This window comes from Magnolia sinica, chromosome 2 (assembly GCF_029962835.1).
Source record: "Magnolia sinica isolate HGM2019 chromosome 2, MsV1, whole genome shotgun sequence".
Taxonomy (NCBI): Eukaryota; Viridiplantae; Streptophyta; class Magnoliopsida; order Magnoliales; family Magnoliaceae; genus Magnolia; species Magnolia sinica.
Genome location: NC_080574.1, coordinates 26563913 through 26583936, shown reverse-complemented (window position 1 = coordinate 26583936; position 20024 = coordinate 26563913). Strand labels below are relative to the sequence as shown.

At 41.2% G+C, this 20024-nt stretch overlaps 1 protein-coding gene across 2 annotated transcripts; it reads right to left on the bottom strand.

Annotated features, from left to right (window-relative positions):
• Window positions 1-3461: 3461 nt before the first annotated feature.
• Window positions 3462-16535, bottom strand: LOC131236763 (receptor protein-tyrosine kinase CEPR2). 2 transcript variants are annotated; one of them, XM_058234179.1, is made up of 4 exons: window positions 16093-16535; window positions 15211-15440; window positions 4519-7165; window positions 3462-4102 (listed from the first exon to the last, which is right to left on the bottom strand). In XM_058234179.1, the coding sequence occupies exons 3-4, from the start codon at window positions 7097-7099 to the stop codon at window positions 3750-3752; spliced, it is 2934 nt and encodes a 977-aa protein (XP_058090162.1). In that variant the 5' UTR covers window positions 7100-7165; window positions 15211-15440; window positions 16093-16535; the 3' UTR covers window positions 3462-3749. The 2 variants fall into 2 exon arrangements, with proteins under 2 accessions (XP_058090162.1, XP_058090163.1); XM_058234180.1 differs by lacking the exons at window positions 15211-15440; window positions 16093-16535 and adding an exon at window positions 7258-7680.
• Between the last annotated feature and the right edge of the window lie 3489 nt (window positions 16536-20024).

The window sequence follows — 20024 nt, the reverse complement described above, 5'->3', positions numbered from 1 at the left end:
GCCAATCCGTTCCCGTAATCTTTCGGCACTTTTTTCTTGAACATTAGTGTATTTGGTTTTGAAATTGATCATTGATTATTCGAAAGGTGAGGATCTTCTAATCTTGGAGGCTTTTGAGTCAGGTTGGGATCTCATGAACAAATGGCACATTAGTGATGGCGCCAAATGAGGGAAGAAGTTATACACGCGCGTGGGCCGTGGGGTTAGCAAAACATAGATTACAGCATCAAGCTTTCCTTCGGTGCCAAGCAATGTGAAGTAGAGGACTGTTGCCATCATTAAGAAGTGCATCACACCTGTACGCCACTTGCCCGTAAGTGGAAGCTGTGTGGGATCCAACGAGACATCCACTCCGTTTATCAGTTTCTCCATACCACATAAGGACATGATACTAAAAATGAGACATATCCAAAAATCAAGTAGGCCACACGATAGAAAACAGAGGAGGATTGAACACCAAACATTGAAGACTTTGTGCGGCTACAGTAAGTTTTGGAATAGCCTAATATTTGTGTTTTCCGTTCCTGCCAGAGGCAATTACCTTAGGAAGGGTTTGGATGTCATATAAACATCAGGGATGGCCCCTGCAAAGTTTCAACGGTGGCCGTTCCATCCCCACTGTTTCCTATCGTGTGACCCACTTGACTTTTGGATCTGCCTCGTGTCTGTCTAGTGTCCTAGTGTGAGCAGATGGAGGGAGTGGATGTCACACGGACATTGAGGTGGACCCATATATCTTCCGCCCAGAGGAACTTCTCATGCAGGCGGTGGAAAGTTGGAATTGGGTTCTCAATTTGTACAAGTTAGATAAAGGGGGCCAGTAATCCAAACTGTTGACATTGTGGGCCCCACTGTTAATATTCGTCGCTCCTTTATTGGACGAAACCTAACCTTTTAATATGTTGTAACAAATAGACGGACGATGAAGCAAATAAAACAATAGTTCAAAGAGGATCCTTACTCTTGCACCGGTGCTAGACTCTTAAGGAGTTTCAACACCCGGTCAAGGGTTCAAGCATCTATAGGTCGTGAAATTACACAAGCGTGAGTGTGCGGGGGGCGTGTGCGTGTGTAAAAAAAAAAAAACCAAAACAAAACAATAGTTGAAATATTCCAGAAGTAATGGTCTTCCAATCTGTTATAGAGGGTGACATCCGAACGGGTAACGGTAATGAGGCCTTTGGGAGATTGGAAATGGGATTAGCTTGAGCCACCATAGGGTCTGTTTAGGCGGTGGGATTGGAGGGGATTAGGTGGGATGGGATTCATCTGTGCCAATTCCACTCCATTTTTGGGAAGAATGGAAAAGCTTGGAATTACATTAAATAGAATTGCATTGGGTCCGGTGCCAATTTCACTCAATATTAGCAAGTTGTTGTAGGTCCCACCAGGATGTGTGGGCTATATCCACACCCTCCACCAATTTATTGAGATTATTTTAGAGCATGGGCCAAAAAATCAGGTAAATCTAATGCTCAAGTGGACCCCACCATAGAAAGCAATGGGGATTGAATACTCACCGTTGAAAACTTCTTTGGGGCCACATAAGTTTTGGATCTACCTCATATTTAGGTCCATGCCATAAAATGAGGTTACAAAACAAATGAACAGTTTAGATATAACATGTGTTTTATTCTCAATAATTTCAAATGATGGTGGGTATATCCATTCAATGTACCACCGTATTATCAACAAAGCAGGGCATTAATCTTATCCCATGGCAACGGGGACAATACCTGCCATGGGTAATAATTATATTTTTTGAATCCCATCCTACCTAATCCCTTCTAATCCCACGGCCCAAACAGACCCTTAAGGAATTCGAGCCTAGCCAAGTCATACTTGGCGTGGACTGAAATATTAGCCCTGTAGGCCTAATATACACTACGTGGATTAATAGTTGGATTTCGGATAGGAGGCTAACTAGAAGGTGGCCATTCGGAATGGACGGCCTAGATCAGTTGGTGAAGGTTAACAAAATACTCTGTGACTTGTGAGTCACATGCAAGGTGCTCGAAGTGATATGCAGAGTTACATGCATTGATGAGCTTTCGTGTCTCCATGAGCTGGTCTTGCCGTCTTCGAACGTTGCGACTTCCACCGTACATATGGTCGCATTGGTCACTACATTACACTTCCATTAGTTGGGTCCATTGCTAGATGGCCCACTGATTTTTCCCTGTTGAATGTAGATCAATGAATGCTCTTTGATTTTAAGTTCTGATTGAAGGCCATTGATAGGAAAACTGGGATTTGAAACCATTAGAGACAAATGGCAATAGTCCACATTCATCCAGAAGCATTCGCAGTACAACACTCATCCGTCATTCCTTTTTCAAACCATTGTTTATCTTTTGATATTTACATCAAGAACAACAAAAGGATAAAATTGTGTGAGAATTCTTTCCATCTACAAACCAGAGGAAGTGTTTGGATGTACTGACCAACTGATTTGTGATGGAAAAGGTTAGTCAAGAGGCAACGACAACAATCAATGATGTTTTTTAGAATTCATTAAGCAGGCAGCTCTGAAATTGCAATCGCATTTCTTTCAAGTCCAACTTGAAAACTATTGTATTTGTAACTTGATTGAATACAATGCTAAGGAATGAAATTACAACTTGATTGAAATTATCCTCATAAAAATGCTAAGAAATGAAATTACAACTAGATTGAATACTGCATCCAAACCTGCTGAAATCAAAATAAGGCCACTCATGTTTTTCATTAAAAAACAGATCTCAGTTTTTGCAAATTCATGAACCCATTCCAATGGTCATGGATAAGGGTTCCTATAAATCCATGTAAAAGAAGTTCAACCATCTAAGTATTAGTTTAATGTCAAAACCAGGGACTAAATATCAGTTTCAATGTACCTATTGATTGACACCATCCAAGCTGGGTCATATCGCACTATCTCAGGCTGTTTTGGATCTATATGGAGTTGATCCAGCCCTATCGTTTATGGATGAAACCTGTTCATATTCAGTGAGAACCACCTGTTCTGATGATGCTTTAAACTTCGGTTGAAACCTACTTGTTTTAGACAAATATTTACCTACATGCTTGGATTTTTTTAAATTTTTTTTTTTAATCTTTTATTCCTGTTTCTCTTTAGGTTCCAAAAAAAAAAGTGTTTTAGATTTTCCTGAAACTTTGTTTTAAACGCAAACCTCAGATGAGCTACCATCAAAGACCTTTTGTATGACAGCCAATATCTTTTTGAACATGGTTTCATGCCATTAGGTCCTAGGGGTCTGTTTGGGAACAACAAAATCTTTGGAAAAGAAAAGTGCGGATATCTAAGATTAGGGCTGTTGACCGCTTAACATTTCCATGGAAAACTGCCATTCAAACCAAACAAGGAATTTTCTATTGGATTCTGCATTTCTCTATTAACAAAGCAATCCACATGGGTTCTCCATGTCCATGTTTTGGGTTCTCTATCCAAACAAACAAAATAAGAAATATGGCCATATTGCTTGTTCTTAAATCTTAACTGTATATACACATCCATAGACAAGATAGTGTGAGCCAACGATCCGATCATACAAAATGTTCTGAACTATCCACATTCATCGAATGCCCAGAATTATGCTAATTTTATCTAACCATATGCCCCAACAGCAATGCCATGTTCATATTAACTGAAGAAAACACACACAAAGGTCTATGAAAAACAAAATCTACCAGGATGGAAACAGCTATAATCAACAAAAAGGACCCACACTTGTAAAAGAAAACCGCTATCAGTATTTACCAGAATTCTTCTCTACAGTTGCAACTGTGCATGGATCGGCATCGAGAAGCATTTTGACCACCTCCCTCATGGAGGGACGCAGAGACGGCAGCTTGGTAGTGCAGTGAACAGCAACCTTCAAGACCTTGATCATGTCATCTTCAGCAGCTATTGACACCCTACGGTCAAGAATTTCAACAGCATCTTTCCGGTCATTGAGACGAGTAGAAACCCAATAGACAATGTCTTTTCCATCGCCATACTCGGGCTCAATAGGACCCCTGCCTGTTACCAGTTCAAGTAGGACAATGCCAAAACTATAGACATCACTCTTTTCGGTCGCCTTGAGAGTATATGCAAGCTCTGAAAAGAAAATATAGATGAGAATAATAAAGGTTCCTTGGCATGTTTCTAAACTCGAGTTATAAATTATGAGAAATCGAAGATGCTTATAGGCAATTCGTATTAATGGACTATGAAATATGCATCCAGAATGAAAATGAGTTCATCTCATTTTAGTTAACAATAATTATGTATAAGAGATTTTGGAAAAAAAAAACGAAAATAATCTTCATAAACCAACAATTTACATAAACTATGGTCTCTAATACATAATTACTTTTAACTAAAGTCAGGTGAAATGATTTTAAGTGGCAGCCAAAAACAGGGCCTAAAGATCTTCAGAATGCAAATCATTACAAAAACCACAAATCAATAATCTAATTATTCTTTGACATTTTGAAGACTAGTGCAAATTAGATATTTGTTTTGAAACTCACCTGGAGCAAAATAACCATGAGTGCCAGCAAAACAGCTTGACTCTGATCCTGCTGAAGAATCTTCAGCGATCTTTGCTATTCCAAAATCAGCAATCTTTGCCTCATAATCCTCATCAAGTAAAATGTTGGTAGATTTTATATCTCGGTGGATAATAGCTGGTGAACAATCGTGGTGAAGATATGCAATACCCTTCGCAGCTCCCAAGGCAATTCTATATCGTTGGATCCAGTCCAGCTCTGGTCTTCCACCTTTGATTTCCCGGCGAAGAGCTTGAAACAGATTGCCATTTGGCATGTACTCGAAAACAAGAAAATTCGAGCCCCCACTTGTCAAACACGCATAAAGCTTCAGAATATTTCTATGCCGGATCTTTCCCAAAATCTCCATTTCTGCCACCATAACTTTCACTTCATTTCCCCTCCACAGTTGCTTTACGGCGACAGTTCCTCCATTCTTCTTCAAATCTAATCGATAAACTTTCCCAGTGCCCCCACTTCCAATAAGATTCTCTTCTTCCAGATTAAAAATTTCTTCTGCCTCGAATTCCTTTTGATGGAAAGATTCAAGTTTCCAATTTGGATCTTTTCCAAACCCTGCTTCTTGGTCATTTTCTTTACAAGATTCATCATGCTTGAAGCTCTTGTAACTCACAAAACCCAGTCCAGCTAAAACAACTATCAGAGACAACAATATAACACAAGCCAAAACCAGTTTCTTTCCTGCAATTTCCTTGTGGGAATGGCTTGGTTTGCAAATATCCATTTCAGAATTTCGCTGATTTCCAGTTTTTCTGTCAACACAGAGCTGTGTGTTGCCAGAAAACGCTTGGTCTCCAGCCATTATCAGAAGTTCAGGGGGAACACTTCCTGATAATTGGTTTTGGGAGAAATCAATGAAACTTAGCTTCAAGGCCTGTAAATCCTCTGGAATCGAACCGGAAAGCATGTTTTGTGATAGATTCAGAGAGTTCAAAGAACTCAACAGGGACAAGGTGTCGGGAATTTTACCAGTCAGGAAGTTCTCTGCAAGATTCAGGTCGACCAATCTAGTGCATTTACTGAGATCTGATGGTATTGCTCCTGTTAATGAGTTCTCTTCCAAGTGCAAAGACGATAACTGCTTCAAGTTTCCAATCTCAGAAGGTATCTTACCAGAGAAGGAATTGTTATTGGCAGAAATTTTCTGTAACTGCGTGAGCTTGCCCAGTTCTGATGGAAGTTCACCTGAGAAGTTATTGTTATGTAAAGACAGCTGATTCAAGCTAGTTGAGATCCCCATCTCTGAAGATATCTTTCCAACAAAACCATTATCTGCTAAATCAATGATCTTGGCATTAGGTAATCCCCAAATCCCATCTGAAATCGTCCCAACTAAGTGATTTTGACTGATCCTGAACCTCTCCAATGACTTGCACTCTGCATAAGTATCTGGAAACTCACCAGAGAAGCTATTATCCAATGCGAGCAGGAACATGAGTCTCTTGCTTTCACATAAGAACCTCGGAAACCCACCAGAAAACCTGTTCTCAGATATGTCTATACTCGTGAGCGGCGAGAACCGTCCAAAGTTTGGTGGAAATTCTCCTGAGAAATTATTCTTGTAAATAGAGAATCCCTCGAGATACTTTAAATCCCCAAACCTTTCGGGGATTTCCCCGTAAAAGTAGTTTTCATACAATTGGAAAACCCTCAGATGCGTCATATTACCTATCTCAACAGGCAGTTTCCCAGTCATTTGGTTATGGGAAATGTCGAAATCACGCAAGTGAACGAGGTTTGCAAACTCTGGTGGAATCTCTCCAGTGAAATTGTTCGCATAGAGCTCGATCTTGGTGAGACTTCTCAAATTGGAAATCGCTTTTGGGAAACTTCCGGATAGCTTGTTTTTCGAAAAATCCAATGTCTCCAGGGCATTCAGCTCAAAAATTGAGCTCGGGATCTCTCCTCTAAAATTACAACCGGCCATGTAAATCAACGTCAGGTTCTTCAAATTCCCAAGACTCTCCGGAATCTCGCCCTCATCAAATTCATTCTCAGCAAGGCTCAGTGAAGTCAATCTTGATAACTTGTCGACCCATGTGGGGAACCCCCCCGAAAAGTAGTTTTCCGACAAGTCGAGAACCTCTAAGTCAACCAAAGACGAAAGATCTGGCAAGGGACCCGCGAAACTGTTTTCTGAGAGATCAAGAACTCGAAGATTACTGCAATTGGCGAGCGTGGCTGGGAGATGGCCGGAAATCGCATTCGTTGTGAGAACAAGAGAATCCAGGCTCGGGAGGGCACAGATGGCGGAAGAGAGCTCGCCCGAGAGGGATCTGTTCACTAGGGAGATTCCAGTGACTTCTTTTGTAATTGGGTCACAAGAGATTCCCAAGAAATTGCAGGGGGATTCATAGTCTTTCCAGCTTTGCATGAAATTCAGTGGATCTTTTAACTGTTTTTTGAATTGGAGAAGGGCCTGAGTTGCACCCGTTTTGGCAGATGAGGGCGGGAAAAGGGCAAAAAAGAAAATGGTAGTTAGGAGGAGGGTGGGAAGAGGGCTTCTTGCCATTGGGAAGAAAAATAAGGGTAGGAATGTCATTTTGCGAGTGGATGTATCATGGGAAATCTTTTGGACGGTAAAAGCTCTGCAGTAGCATTAAAATATCTGTAAAACAAGAACAATGAAACGATAAGTAGTTGTTTTCTTTTTCTCGGAAGGCAAGGACGACATAAGACAGACAATTTAGTATTGCTTACGTTGAGACAGAGGATCATCTGCCTGTCGTAGCTCATTGGGCCCACATGTGAAATCGGTCCAATAATGCTACCTGTCTATTATCCAGGTGTATTTTAATACTTACGGTCCAATACTGATGGCAAAAGGACGATCCAGACCATTCAATTGAGCTAAGTATGAGGCAAGGAAACAATCTTTCTCAAAGCTCCATATTCAGCTATACATGTGGTCAGAATCATCCACTCGGCCTTAGTAGTCTCTAACTATGGTCAAGCTCGGGCAGCATCCAAAACATGAACGGCTCAGATCATAGGATCATCTCACATGCGGGCTCCAATGGGTGACACATGCTGGTTTCCATGTAGTGCCAACCAATTTGATCATGAAATCATCGAAAAAGTAGGCCATTTCAGTGCAGCAGGGGAAGAAAAAAACAAACGCAATTAAAAACAAAATCCAAACCATCCTATATATGGCTATCAAATGGACCATCGAAAGCTCAACGGGTAACAATTTGATGCCGGATAATTAACCACTTGCTCTAAAAGCTTGAACTGTTAGAGGATGGCAAATCAATCCTTTTATCTCATAGCCCAGGCCTCACATCTCATGGGTCAGGAACCCGAACCCCCCTCGTGGGCCCAAGTAATATTGTTATGCTCATCTTACCGGAGTGAATTGACAAGCTCTCCTTGATCTAGGATAAGGCCCATGATTGATTTTGATTATGGTTATTATTTTTGATTGATTTGCATGCCTTGATGAAAATTTCTCAACTCCTTTCAATCATGAGCCAACTGTTGCAGTGATAGTGTCCTTTTTTAAAAAAATTATTATTATTATTACCCTCCTAAAAAAAGTATTTAATTTCCATAAAATGATATAATTGAGCCTGCTAAGCGGGGACCATCCACCCGGTGGTCCCTAACATGGGTGATCCATGGCTTAAATGACGATGTAGAGCAGATCGCAAACACTTTCATGGCAAAGATAGACCAGAGAGGCCTGATTGGAGGTGGAAATGATTGAGACCGTCGGAACCTTAAATCAATTATATCTCACAAACTGGGATGAGTTTTTCAAAATATTATATATGATTTTGGGGTAAGGGAACCTACTTAAGACAACCAACCCTAACCCTGCTATGCCCAGTTGCCCGCTATGGGTAGTATAACTTTTAATCCTTTGCGTGGTAGAAAATGAACACTTAGCTAAAAACTAAGAAGTCTAGTAGAAATAGAGGCAGTCTATAAATGGTAAATTACTATTTATAGTAAGTCATTTTTAAAAAGTTGTTTGAGTTGGTGTCTAAGTCTAAATCTCCGTCTTAACCTTCCTTATTTAAATATTTGTAATTTCATATTTTTTTTAATCATCAATCAAATTATTTCGAATTTATTAGAAATTAATCCTACTTTTATCCCTCCGGGTCCCATCCTAATTTATTTGAAGTGGATGACACAGCGCGTCCACATAAATTGGTTTTTGAGCTATGGACCAGGACCACCGAGGGAACCCAGCAAATGGAAAGTCCAGATCCACCGCCCCTGCGTCAGGAAACTACCCGTTTGCTGGCTTGCAGGAGCCTACACACGGACACAAGCATCGAAATGCCGAGAACAGACCTGCAGGAATGAGATAGCCAGGCTGGATTCTGTTTCGCTGAACATGAACGGCATCTTCCGTCCAATCACAATTTACAAGAGAAAGTTACGAAAAAGCCAAAACTTCCCTGAAAAATCTAATTATAAGGGAGCATCTTCCAATATGAAAATCATCAAGGGGTAAAACAAAAGCTCGCTGCGGACGTCTTGTTATTGGAAGGTGATGGGAAATGGGTCCCAGCTAATCGCACCATCACCCATAGCTTCCTTTCATGATGGGTGTCTCCCACTTCATTTTGAGTCATTTCCCTTTCTAATCTAATAAAGTGTGGATGAAGATGCATATCGCTCTGTAGATTTTTCAACGTGATGAAAGACAAAACTTCGCAATAGAAAAAGACCACTCACGTTGCACTAAAACAGGGATAAGAATAGTCTCTACCACGTTAGGATAGTACCACCCTTCAACTGTACACGTGGCACTCTAGACGGTGGATCTTGATCCTCAACCTAGTAGGATACTGTCGAGGAAGCGGATTGCGTACTGAGTAACTCAGTACCCTAAGCGTACTGAGTAAACTCTGTGGGTCCCACCTTAATTCATGCATTTTATCCAACCCGTTCATCAATTTTACCAGATAATTTTAGGGCTTTAGCGCAAAAATAAATCCTATAAAAAGATCGAGTGGACCACACCAGCTTAAACAGTTTGAATTGAAGTTCTATCGTTGAAAAGTTCTTAGGGGCCACAGAAGTTTTAGATCAAGCTGATATTTGTTTTTTTCCCTCCATCTATTTCTGTTTGATCTTATGAACAGGTTGGATGAAAAATAAACATTACTGCGTGCCTCAGAAAGGTTTCAACGGTGGAAACCAATATTTCCACTGTTTCATGTGGTATGGTTCAGTTGAGGTGTGGATATACTTCAATTTTGATCTCAATGCCTAAAATGATCTCTAAAAATGGATGGACAGCGTGGATAAACCACATGCATTCACGGTGGGCCCAACAGAGTTTACTCAGTACGATAAGAGCGTACTGAGTAACTCAGATAAGAGCGTACTGAGTAACTCAGTACGCAATCCGATTTCATTGGCTCGGGAGCGGATAAGGTGCGGCCCCGGCCTCCTCACCCAAGACAGTGCGTCACTTACCGTATGGCCCACCTTGATGTATGTATCATACATCCACGCGGTCCATTTGCTTTTTCAGATCAGTTAGGGCATGAGCCCAAAAATGAACCAGATTCAAATCTGGGTGGATCATACTATAGGAATCAGTGGTGATTGAACGCCCCACCATTAAAAACTTCCCACCGTCACACGAACGTGGATGGAGGGACAAACAAATATCATCTTGGAACAGAACTTTCGTGACCCACAAGAAGTTCTTAATCACCAATCATAACTCTTTCCTATGGTACGGTCCACCTGAGATTTGGATCTGTCTCATTCTCGGGATATAATGCTTTAAAATAATCTGTAAAAACGGATGTCCAGCACGGATATGCAATACATACATCAAAGTGGGCCCCACGGTAAGAGCTGCACCTAAGCAGCTCCCAATTGATCCGCAAGCACTCAGAAATTGAGAGTGACAGTCCCGAAATCAGATTTTTCCAACGATCCTAATATCTGATTCATTTTTTGAAATAGAAACATTGAATATCTTTCATTTCAAGCGTCCAATAAATGTCCACTAATATGATAATCAGTTTATTAAATAATTAGTTTTTAGTTCATTATTCATCTAAACTGCAAACTATTATTTCTAATTGAATTTACTTGTGCGGCACGTATGCAATTTTTCACGGTTTGAGAGTGCATGTGTATCATCCATGACACTCTTCCGGATCATTAAAGGCAAGAAACTCAACGGATAAGCAATGTCTGCTGCTCAGCGCCTTGGACGTCGACATTCTTCCCAAGGAGAAGGTCCGCGTGCATTTAAATTGATATGGTAGCTGGTAGAGTGTCACTGTGTATATACGCGCTCATGCTGCGACCTGACACTTTAGCAGGCTTCCATCTCAATCCAAACCGCCCAGTTGGTACGCAGCACATGTAGACATTCAGATCGATTGGCTGATCCGAACCTCTGATTACCGACATTCGTTTATAATTTCGACGGTCATCTATCTTACAACTATAGCTAACAATCAATCGTCACCATCACGACAGAATAATTACTTTTGTATGACAGCTAACAATCTATCATATTTGGACTTAGTACTTGGACAGTTAGATTCAAGTGTGTTAATGCCTCGTATACAGCTGGCATATGCGATGCTTCGACGTTTCACATGTGTAGGATATCATAACCATAAAAAGAGGTGGGCCCCACCATGAAGATGACCTGGAGCTAAAATCCAGCCGATCCAACAACTAGAGGAGACATATAGATATGGCCCACTAAATGAGTGGATGGGCCTGATTTTCGTAAGAGATAATCTTCATGGCAGGGGTCCGATAAAAGGCATACGAAGGTTGCGAGAATGATGGGCTGTATGTGAAAATTTACAAACGGCACGTGCGTATGTGACTGATAATCACTGTGGCTGATATGGACCGTTCACGCGGGAAACGGATTGGCTACTCCCCCTGCCATCAGCCCCGTGGCTGGTGGTCGGTGCTCTGTGGGCCCTACCATGATGTATGTGTTTCATCCATTTTTAAAGATCATTTTAGGTCTTAATCCCAAAAATTAGAGGTATATAAATCTCTGGTGGTTCACACCACATGAAAACAATAGTGATTGGATATCCACCATTAAAATCCTCCTAAGGCCCACTTTACTGTTTATTTGATATCCAATCTGTTGATTCGGTCATACAGGCCCAGATGAACGGAAAAAACAAAAATCAGTTTGTTCCAAAGCTTTTATGGCCCCTAAAATGTTTTTAATGGTCAACCCTCATTCAACAATGTTTCCTGTAATGTGGTCCACTTGAAATTGGGATATACCTCATTTTTGGTCTCATATAGTAAAATAGTTAAATGAACGGTAAAAATAGATGGACAGCATGGATGAAACACATACATCATGGTGAGGCCCACAGAGCACCGACCACCTGCCATTGGCTGGTGTCCGGGGGAGTAGCCAATCCGTTCCCGTTCACGCGGTAACCTGCGGACGCGGATTTCCAGCGAAAGCCTTTCGCAGGAAGTTCCTGCGTTGGGAACCCAGGTGGGGCCCACCGTGATGTTTGTATGGAATCCACCCTGTCCATCCGTTTTTTGAGCTCATTTTAGGCTATGAGACCAAAATTGAGCAGGATCCACGACTAAAGTGGGCCATGCTAAAGGAAAAGGTGGTTAGGGAAATTCCTACCGTTGAAACCTCCCTGGGTTCTACAGTGATGTTTTCATGCCATCCATACCGTTAATAATGTCATTCCTACTGGGATGAACTGAAAAAACAAATATTAGAATGATTAAAAACTTCTGTGACCCACGAACATTTCAACTGTCTAAATTCAATTCTCATATTTTCGGCCACTTGAGAATTGGGTACGGTTCATTTTTGGCCTCATGTCTTAAAATGAACTCCCAAAACGTATGGACGGAGGGAATTTCTCAAAATCATCACAGTGGGCTCCACCTTGGTTCCCAGCACAGGAACGTCCCGCGAAAGGCTTTCGGAGGAAATCCGCGTCCGTGAAGTTCCTGCGCAAGGATGGTGGGTGGGGGCCATCACCATGTTTTTGGGAAATATACCCTGTTCATCCGTTTGGCGAGTTCATTCGACCAAAATTGAGGTGGTTCCAAGCTAGAGTGGGCCACACCAGAGGGAAAATTGGGGGAAAGAAATACCTACCGTTGAAACCTTCCTGGGCTCCACCTTGATGTTTATATACCATCCAAACCGTTTATAAGGTCATTAACATTGGGATGAAGTGAAAATACAAAAAATTTAGCCTGAAACGGTTCTCACTGAATTCCTACTGTTTCCTCTCGTGTGACCCAATTGACTCTTGGATCCACCTCATTTTCTGTTGCTTGTCGTGAAATTAGCTTGCAAAATGGATGAACGGAGTATATTTGCCAAAAACATGCTGGTGGGCCCTACCCACCATCCTTGCGCAGGAACTTCCTGCGAAAGGCTTTCGCAGGTAATCCGCCGTCGCGGAGGACCGATGTTCTTTTTTGAAAATTTGGGCGATCCTAGACGCGGTTTGGGTACAACCCCCTCTGTTGGGGCTCTGAGGGGTCACCGTAATGTAATGGTTTTATCCACACCGTCCATCCATTTTTCTATATCATTTTAGGTTATAAGCCCACAAATGAGGCAGCTCCAAGTATCAAGTGGACCAAACAGAAGGGATTAAACGCTTTACCGTTGGGGGGCCATAGAAGTTTTGGATGAAGCCAATATTTGTATTTTTCCTTCATTCAGGACTACATGACATTATGAACAGGTTGGATGACAAATAAACATACGGGTGGGCCCTAGTAAGGTTGCAACCATGGGTGTCATCAGCACCGCTGCTTCCCGTTGGTGTCGCCCACTTGAGCCTTTAATTTGCCTAAATTTTTCGGCTCATATTTAAAATAGATGGATGGTACGGATAAAATCCATACATCACGGTGGCCCGCCGGTCTTGAGCTCTGAACCGGCGGGTGTAGTAGCCATTCCGCGTCGGGAACGGATTGGCTACTCACACCAGCCCCGTGGCTGGTGTTCAGTGGTCTGTGGGCCCTAAAATGACGTATGTGTTTCATCCATTCCGTTCATCCATTTTAAAAGATCATTTTAAGACTTAATCTTAAAAATTAGAGGGATATAAATCTTAGGTGGATCACACCACAGGAAAACAATAGTGATTGGATATCCATCATTTAAATCCTCCTGAGGCCCACTGTACTGTTTATCTGAAATCCAATATGTTGATTAGGTCATAAAGATCCAGATGAAGAGAAAAACCAGAGATCATCTTGATCCAATGCTTTTATGGCCCCTAAGAAGTTTTTAATGGTCGACGTTCATTCAACACTGTTTACTGTAATGTGGTCCATTTGAGATTGTTATATACCTCATTTTTTGTATAATACCATAAAATGATCAACAAAAATAAATGGACAGCATGGATGAAACACATATATCATGGTGGGGCCCACAAGCCACCGAACACCAGCCATTGGCTGGTGATAGGGGGAGTAGCCAATCCGTTTCCGCGTCGGGAACGGATTGGCTACGCCCCCCGACACCAGCCCCGTTTCCTTCCGCGTCCGACGACCAAGACGTTGCAGACTGCGCAGAACCCCCGGAATGGTTAGATGACTGACATCCCGCAGAAGAATTGCAGACTGTGCAGTAAAGTCACGGCTGAGATTGTCCTATCGGAGTGTCTTTTCAGTCGTGAACAATCAATCCGTAGTCAGACCGACTACGTGAGTGGTCCCGATCAGCCGACGCTCCCATTACTGTATAAACGCGGAAGTACCTGCGCTAGGATGCTAGTTGGGGCCCACCGTGATGTTTGTTAGAAATCCACACCGTCCATCCGTTTTGAGACATAATTTTTAGTAATGCGACGAAAAATAAGATGGATCCAAAACTCAAGTGGTCCGCGCGAGAGGAAACGGTTTGGATGGCATATAAATATCAAGGCAGCTCCCAGGAAGATTTCAACGGTAGGAAACTCTTTCCCCGGATTTCCCTCTCGCATGGCTGCTTTGAGTTTTGTATTCACCTGATTTGTGGCCTCATGGCTTAAAATGATATGGAAAAACGGATGGACGGTGTGGATTTCCCAAAAAAAAATTCACGGTGGCCCTCACCTAACATCCCGGCGCATCCTTGGAAAGGCTTTTGCAGGAAATCCGCGTCCATCCACACCATCCATCAGGTGTGCCGCACTGTGTTTGGACTGGAGCCATCAGATCGGCTGCATCATGGAACCAGCTGAGATTGGAAATCCCACCATAAAAATCGTCCAAATTCTCTGTCCGGATCCCCCGTGGTGTGTATATGTCATCCAATCCACTTATCCAACGCGCTGGACTCGGATACATGGACTTTGGGAAAATCAGTACATTCCAAGAAACACGTGGGTCACACCACGTGAATTTGGAGGTTTTAGGAATGATTTTACACCGTTCCCTACCGTGTGGCCCAGATGAGTCTTGGATTGGACTGATGTCTAGGATCAACCGTGAAACTGTGGTGGCTCACCAGATGGACGGGGTGGATCTGATGCATGTTTATCAACGTAGCGCTCAGTTAGCGCGAGTCAGGGCCTCCGCGTGCCTAGGCGAGTGCGTTTGCCGCCGTGGTTTTACGCCTTATTTGCTAAAGTACGCCGGGTGCGTAACAAGAGAATGGGTGAATCTGAAGTCTTTGAACCAAGGAAGAATCGGAAAACGTACCTCGAAATCAAAAGCGACGAGATAACAACCCCATTGCTTCAGCAAGCTGGGCCTTGCGAGATAAAAGATCAAACGAGAAATCAATTTCTCCCGACACGATATTCTTCCGAGAAATCGCCCTGAAATTTCCTCCTGCCGACAGAGTTGCAGTAGCAGAGGAGAGAAAGAGCTGCTCCACTTTCCTTCTTCGCCGAAAGAAAAAACGGACGAACAGACGGAGATTAAGAAGTCTGAAAAAAGATATATTTTAATTACTTTTGCTCCGCAAAAGAACAGAAATCCCACCAACAGAGGAGAAGATAATAAAGGGTGCCAAACACGCGTCTATGAAGTTTCAGCTATCAGTCAAAAAGTTTTTGAAAAACCGTTTATTTTCTTTTCTTCATCTTTTCCGAATTGGTAATATCGGTATTTTCACTATTTTCTGAAAAATAAATAAATAAATATATGTTTAACGCAAATCTAGTGTTTAAAACCTTAAAAAATCACTGTTTTATACTGTTTTGAGGGATTGAGAAATATTTAATGAAAGAAATACAAAAAATCTGGGATTTTCGATTAAAAGGGGTTTAAAAAAGCAATTTTCGTTTTTTCCATACTAAAGGAGCAAGCTTTTCTTTTCTCGATTGAACTAAAAACCCTAAAAGCTACTTCAAAGCATCGATCTTTTTTTCAGTTTTTTTTTAAGAATATCTTTTTTACCAATATTAATATCTCTGTAATTTTCGAGCCTTCTTCCACTAATACCAGTTCGGATTCCTCGAATCCTACAATAGTTTCAAGAAATCGGAGCTTTTTCACGGCTCAGATGAAACCCGTACAGCAGTACTGTAAATATCGATTTCTTTTTTGCATTTTTCGTGGTGAATGTGGATTTCTTACCAAACGACGGCGAAATCTCTGGATTCCGGAACTTTTTCCAGCTGTAACTGAAGCTCCAATAGCCTAAGTTTCTTTCAGCAAGCACGAGATTGAAATCTCATGGAATTTCTATGGAAAATCGATGGATCTGGAGTACCTGGAGAGACGCGTTTCCAAGATATTTTGTATTTGAAGATTCTTCGACTGAAATCCCCAAAATCCTTCTGTGAAGCTCAAATCTCTTCCATTTCCGATCTTGCTGCAGAAGCTACATAATTACTGAGCTTGGTTTCCTCGAGACCTCCGCCAAAATGCTTGAAAATTGAAGGAATTAGCAGCAAATCTTCCAAGAAAACCGAGTTTTCGTCATTTTAAATGAAATCCCGGTCTTCAAGAAGAGAAAAATGCAGAAACCGAAGTTGAAGAGTATCCCTCTCTGCTGCTCGCATAAAACAGGGAAGCAAACGAAGCCTATTTTGGAGAGTAGCTACCGAGGTGATTTGGCAAACGGATTGCGTGGTGTGCCACACACCACCGACCTCCGTCGTGTGTTGACGTCACCTACTTCTATGGGCTCACCCATGATGTATGTGTTATATCCACACCGTACATCTATTTTACGAGATTATTTTAGGTCATTGGCCCAAAAATGAGGCAGATCCAAAGCTCAAGTGCACCACTTCAAAGAAAGCAGAGGGGATTGAACGTCTACCATTGAAAACTTATTGGGGCCACATAAGTTTTGGATCAATCTGATATTTGTTTTTTCATTTCATTTACCTATAAGTGATTTCATGAACAGTTTGGATGACACGTAAACATAATAATGGGCTCTAGGAAGGTTTTGACGGTAGAAATTATTGCCCCACTGCTTTATGTGGTGTGGTCCACTTTAGCTTTTGATGTACCTAATTTTTCGTATTATGAATTAAAATGATCTCTCAAAGTGTATGGACGGTGCGGATATAACACATACATCATTTTGGGCCCCACACGATTCGGTGAGGTGATCACACCACTGACCACACCAGGCAATCCGCTTCCGGTTAGTTGATACTCTGGCTACGCCTGATACGCGGACAATAATAAATTGTTCACCTACCGAACCAATAAAACAAATTAAACCGATTAAACTGCAGGAAAAAAAATATTCCAAGTAACAGTTAAAAAATCAGATAGGTTGAACAATTATAAACTCTTGATAGACAATTGTTTGTTGAAATAGAACCGTTGTATATTTTTCATTTTCACCGTCTATTGAAGGTCCACCAATCAGATTATCAGATAGTCCAATAACTGTATTTTTTCGTCTGAGGAAACAATTCGAACGGTTTAGATTGAATTACTTGTATGCCATGTATGTAATTTCTAAGTGCCTGAGCATCATTCGTCAGCATCCGCCAGAGCATCAAAGCTTTTTACGGAATTATACGATACGCGACCCTCTTTTTTGTACCGTATACCTCGATTTTCATTTCTGCTGAGTGGAGAGCATGGTTCCGTCATCGGGACCATTGGTTTGTTGTGTCCCACCGTGGATGGAGATGTAGTAAACCTCTGATGTTGGAAAATCTACGAAAAATATTGTGTGGTTGAATGAGAACCGTTGCTGTATTTCTTCCTGACTGCCTATTTGTAGGTACCAAAAAGAATCGTTGAGATCTTCTTGTCAAGGATGTTTCTTATGGAATTATCCATCCACAGAGAGAATTCACAAATAGATGGTCTGGATTTCCTAAATATGGGCCCCACTTATCATAATTTATAGTGCATGTACTGTTCTACAATAACGTGAGTCTAATATCACATAACTGAGGATAAATTTAGGACAGTGGACCCCACCTTTTATCCAGCTGTTTTTACGAAGCATTTGCAGCTTAGACTTGTGCGTACGGACAGCGAATTTGAGGACGAAAATACCCCTCCCTTTCGAAGACGAGCGCTGACGCTCCTCCGACCGAGAGATGTACGAACGGCTCAAAAGATATCAAAGTTACTGGCCCCACAACTATGTATTTATTATATCCACAACGTTCATCCATATTTCGAGATCATTTCGGAGCATTATCCAAAAAAAAATCATATCCAAAGATCAACTGGACCACACCACAAAGAGCAGCGGGAAAACTGATTTTCACCGTTAAAAATTTTGTAGGGCCCACCACTTGATAGTTAAATCTGTCTTGTTTTACGTCTCAAGCTTAATATGAGCTCGGAAAATAGATGGACGGTTTGGATATCACACAGACCTCATGATGGGACCCGCAAAAAGCAGTGGGGATTACAACAGCAAAAAAAAATAAAAAGTAAAAAACTCGGAACCTCTTGCTACGAATTATAACCGTAGCCATAGCCGTAGCCACTGCCTTCTCAATATTTATTGAAGGTCCTTCGACATATCTAAAAAGGTCCCAAAGTGTCTAGCGAGTTTATCTCAAAATTCCTGCGTCTACCTATGGCTACGGATTATAACCGTAGCTATAACTGTAGTCCGTTGTCTTCATTTTAAATTTAACTTTTTTTTACATAGAGAACTTTATTCTACCTACATTTTTCTCTAATACATATTTATATAAATATGTATATATATGCATATAAAATTTTTTTCTCTCTTTTAATTCATTTCTTTGTATATTTATTCAACAAACATATCTCCTAAACTAGAATGATTTACTTAACATACCACATATGATTTTGGGGTGGGAGAGGCTAATTCAGCCAACAAACCTAGTTATTTTCCAAGATTCCATCAGGTTGATGGTTGAAAATCCATTTCATTCACTTCGCGGTCAAACTGGAAATTAAGTGAGGTAAAAATGAATTTGTGCGAGGTAAATTAGAAATTAAGCAGGCCAAACATGAAATTGAATGGGGCCAACGAGAAATTAAGTGGGGCAAACATGAAATTAAGCGGGGTAAACTAGAAATTGAGCGGGGCAAACATGAAATTGAGCGGGGCAAACTACAAATTTAACAGGGCAAACATGAAATTGCGTGGGACAAACTACAAATTCAGTGGGGGCAAACATGAAATTGAGCGGAGCGAACATGAAATTGAGCGGGGCCAATGAGAAATTCAGTGGAGTAAACATAAAATTGAGCGGGGCAAACATGAAATTGAGTGGGGTAAACTAGAAATTGAGCGGGACAAACATGAAATTCAGCAGGGCAAACGGTGGGAAATAAAATATATTTGTGTTTTCCCCTCATTAATGTTTAAGAGACCTTATGATCCATTTAGATGAGAAATAAACATGTTAGGCATAGAAGCACTAGTCTGTTTGGAGCTCAGAATTAGCAGGGCAGTACCTAATCCACCGTTAGACTTTCTTAACATGTCAGCCCCTCAAATGATCGCGTGTTGTGCTGGAGAGGGAAGCTGATTGGCTGTTGTATAACTGTTGTAGGTACGTGTCATTGGAAGAGGAGCACTGACGCTCCTCGATCTCCACGTTGTACGAACAGTTCAAAGGAGATCAAAGTTACATAGCCACACAGTGATGTATTTATTATTTCTAGATTATTTTAGAGCATTATCCAAAAAACTAAATCATATCCAAAGATCATCTGGACCACACCATAAATAGTAGTAGCAATAATGATTTTCACCGTTAAACAATTTGTAGGGTCCACCTTAATATTTATTTTACATCCAATATTTTCATAAGGTCACAAACACCTGAATGAAGAGTAAAAATAAATTTCATATTGATCCAAAACTTCTGTGAGCCCAAAAAGAGCAAAGAATGATTTTCACTGTTAAACCATTCGTGTGGTCCACTTGATAGTTAGATCTGTCTTATTTTTCATCTCAAGCCTTAAGACAAGCTCTCTAAATGGATGTACGATCTAGATATAATATATACCCTGTGATAAGACTCACAAAATTCTCTCCCATAGTTACTCCCCTATATAAAATGCATTCGGTCTCTAACACAGACCTCATGTTTGCC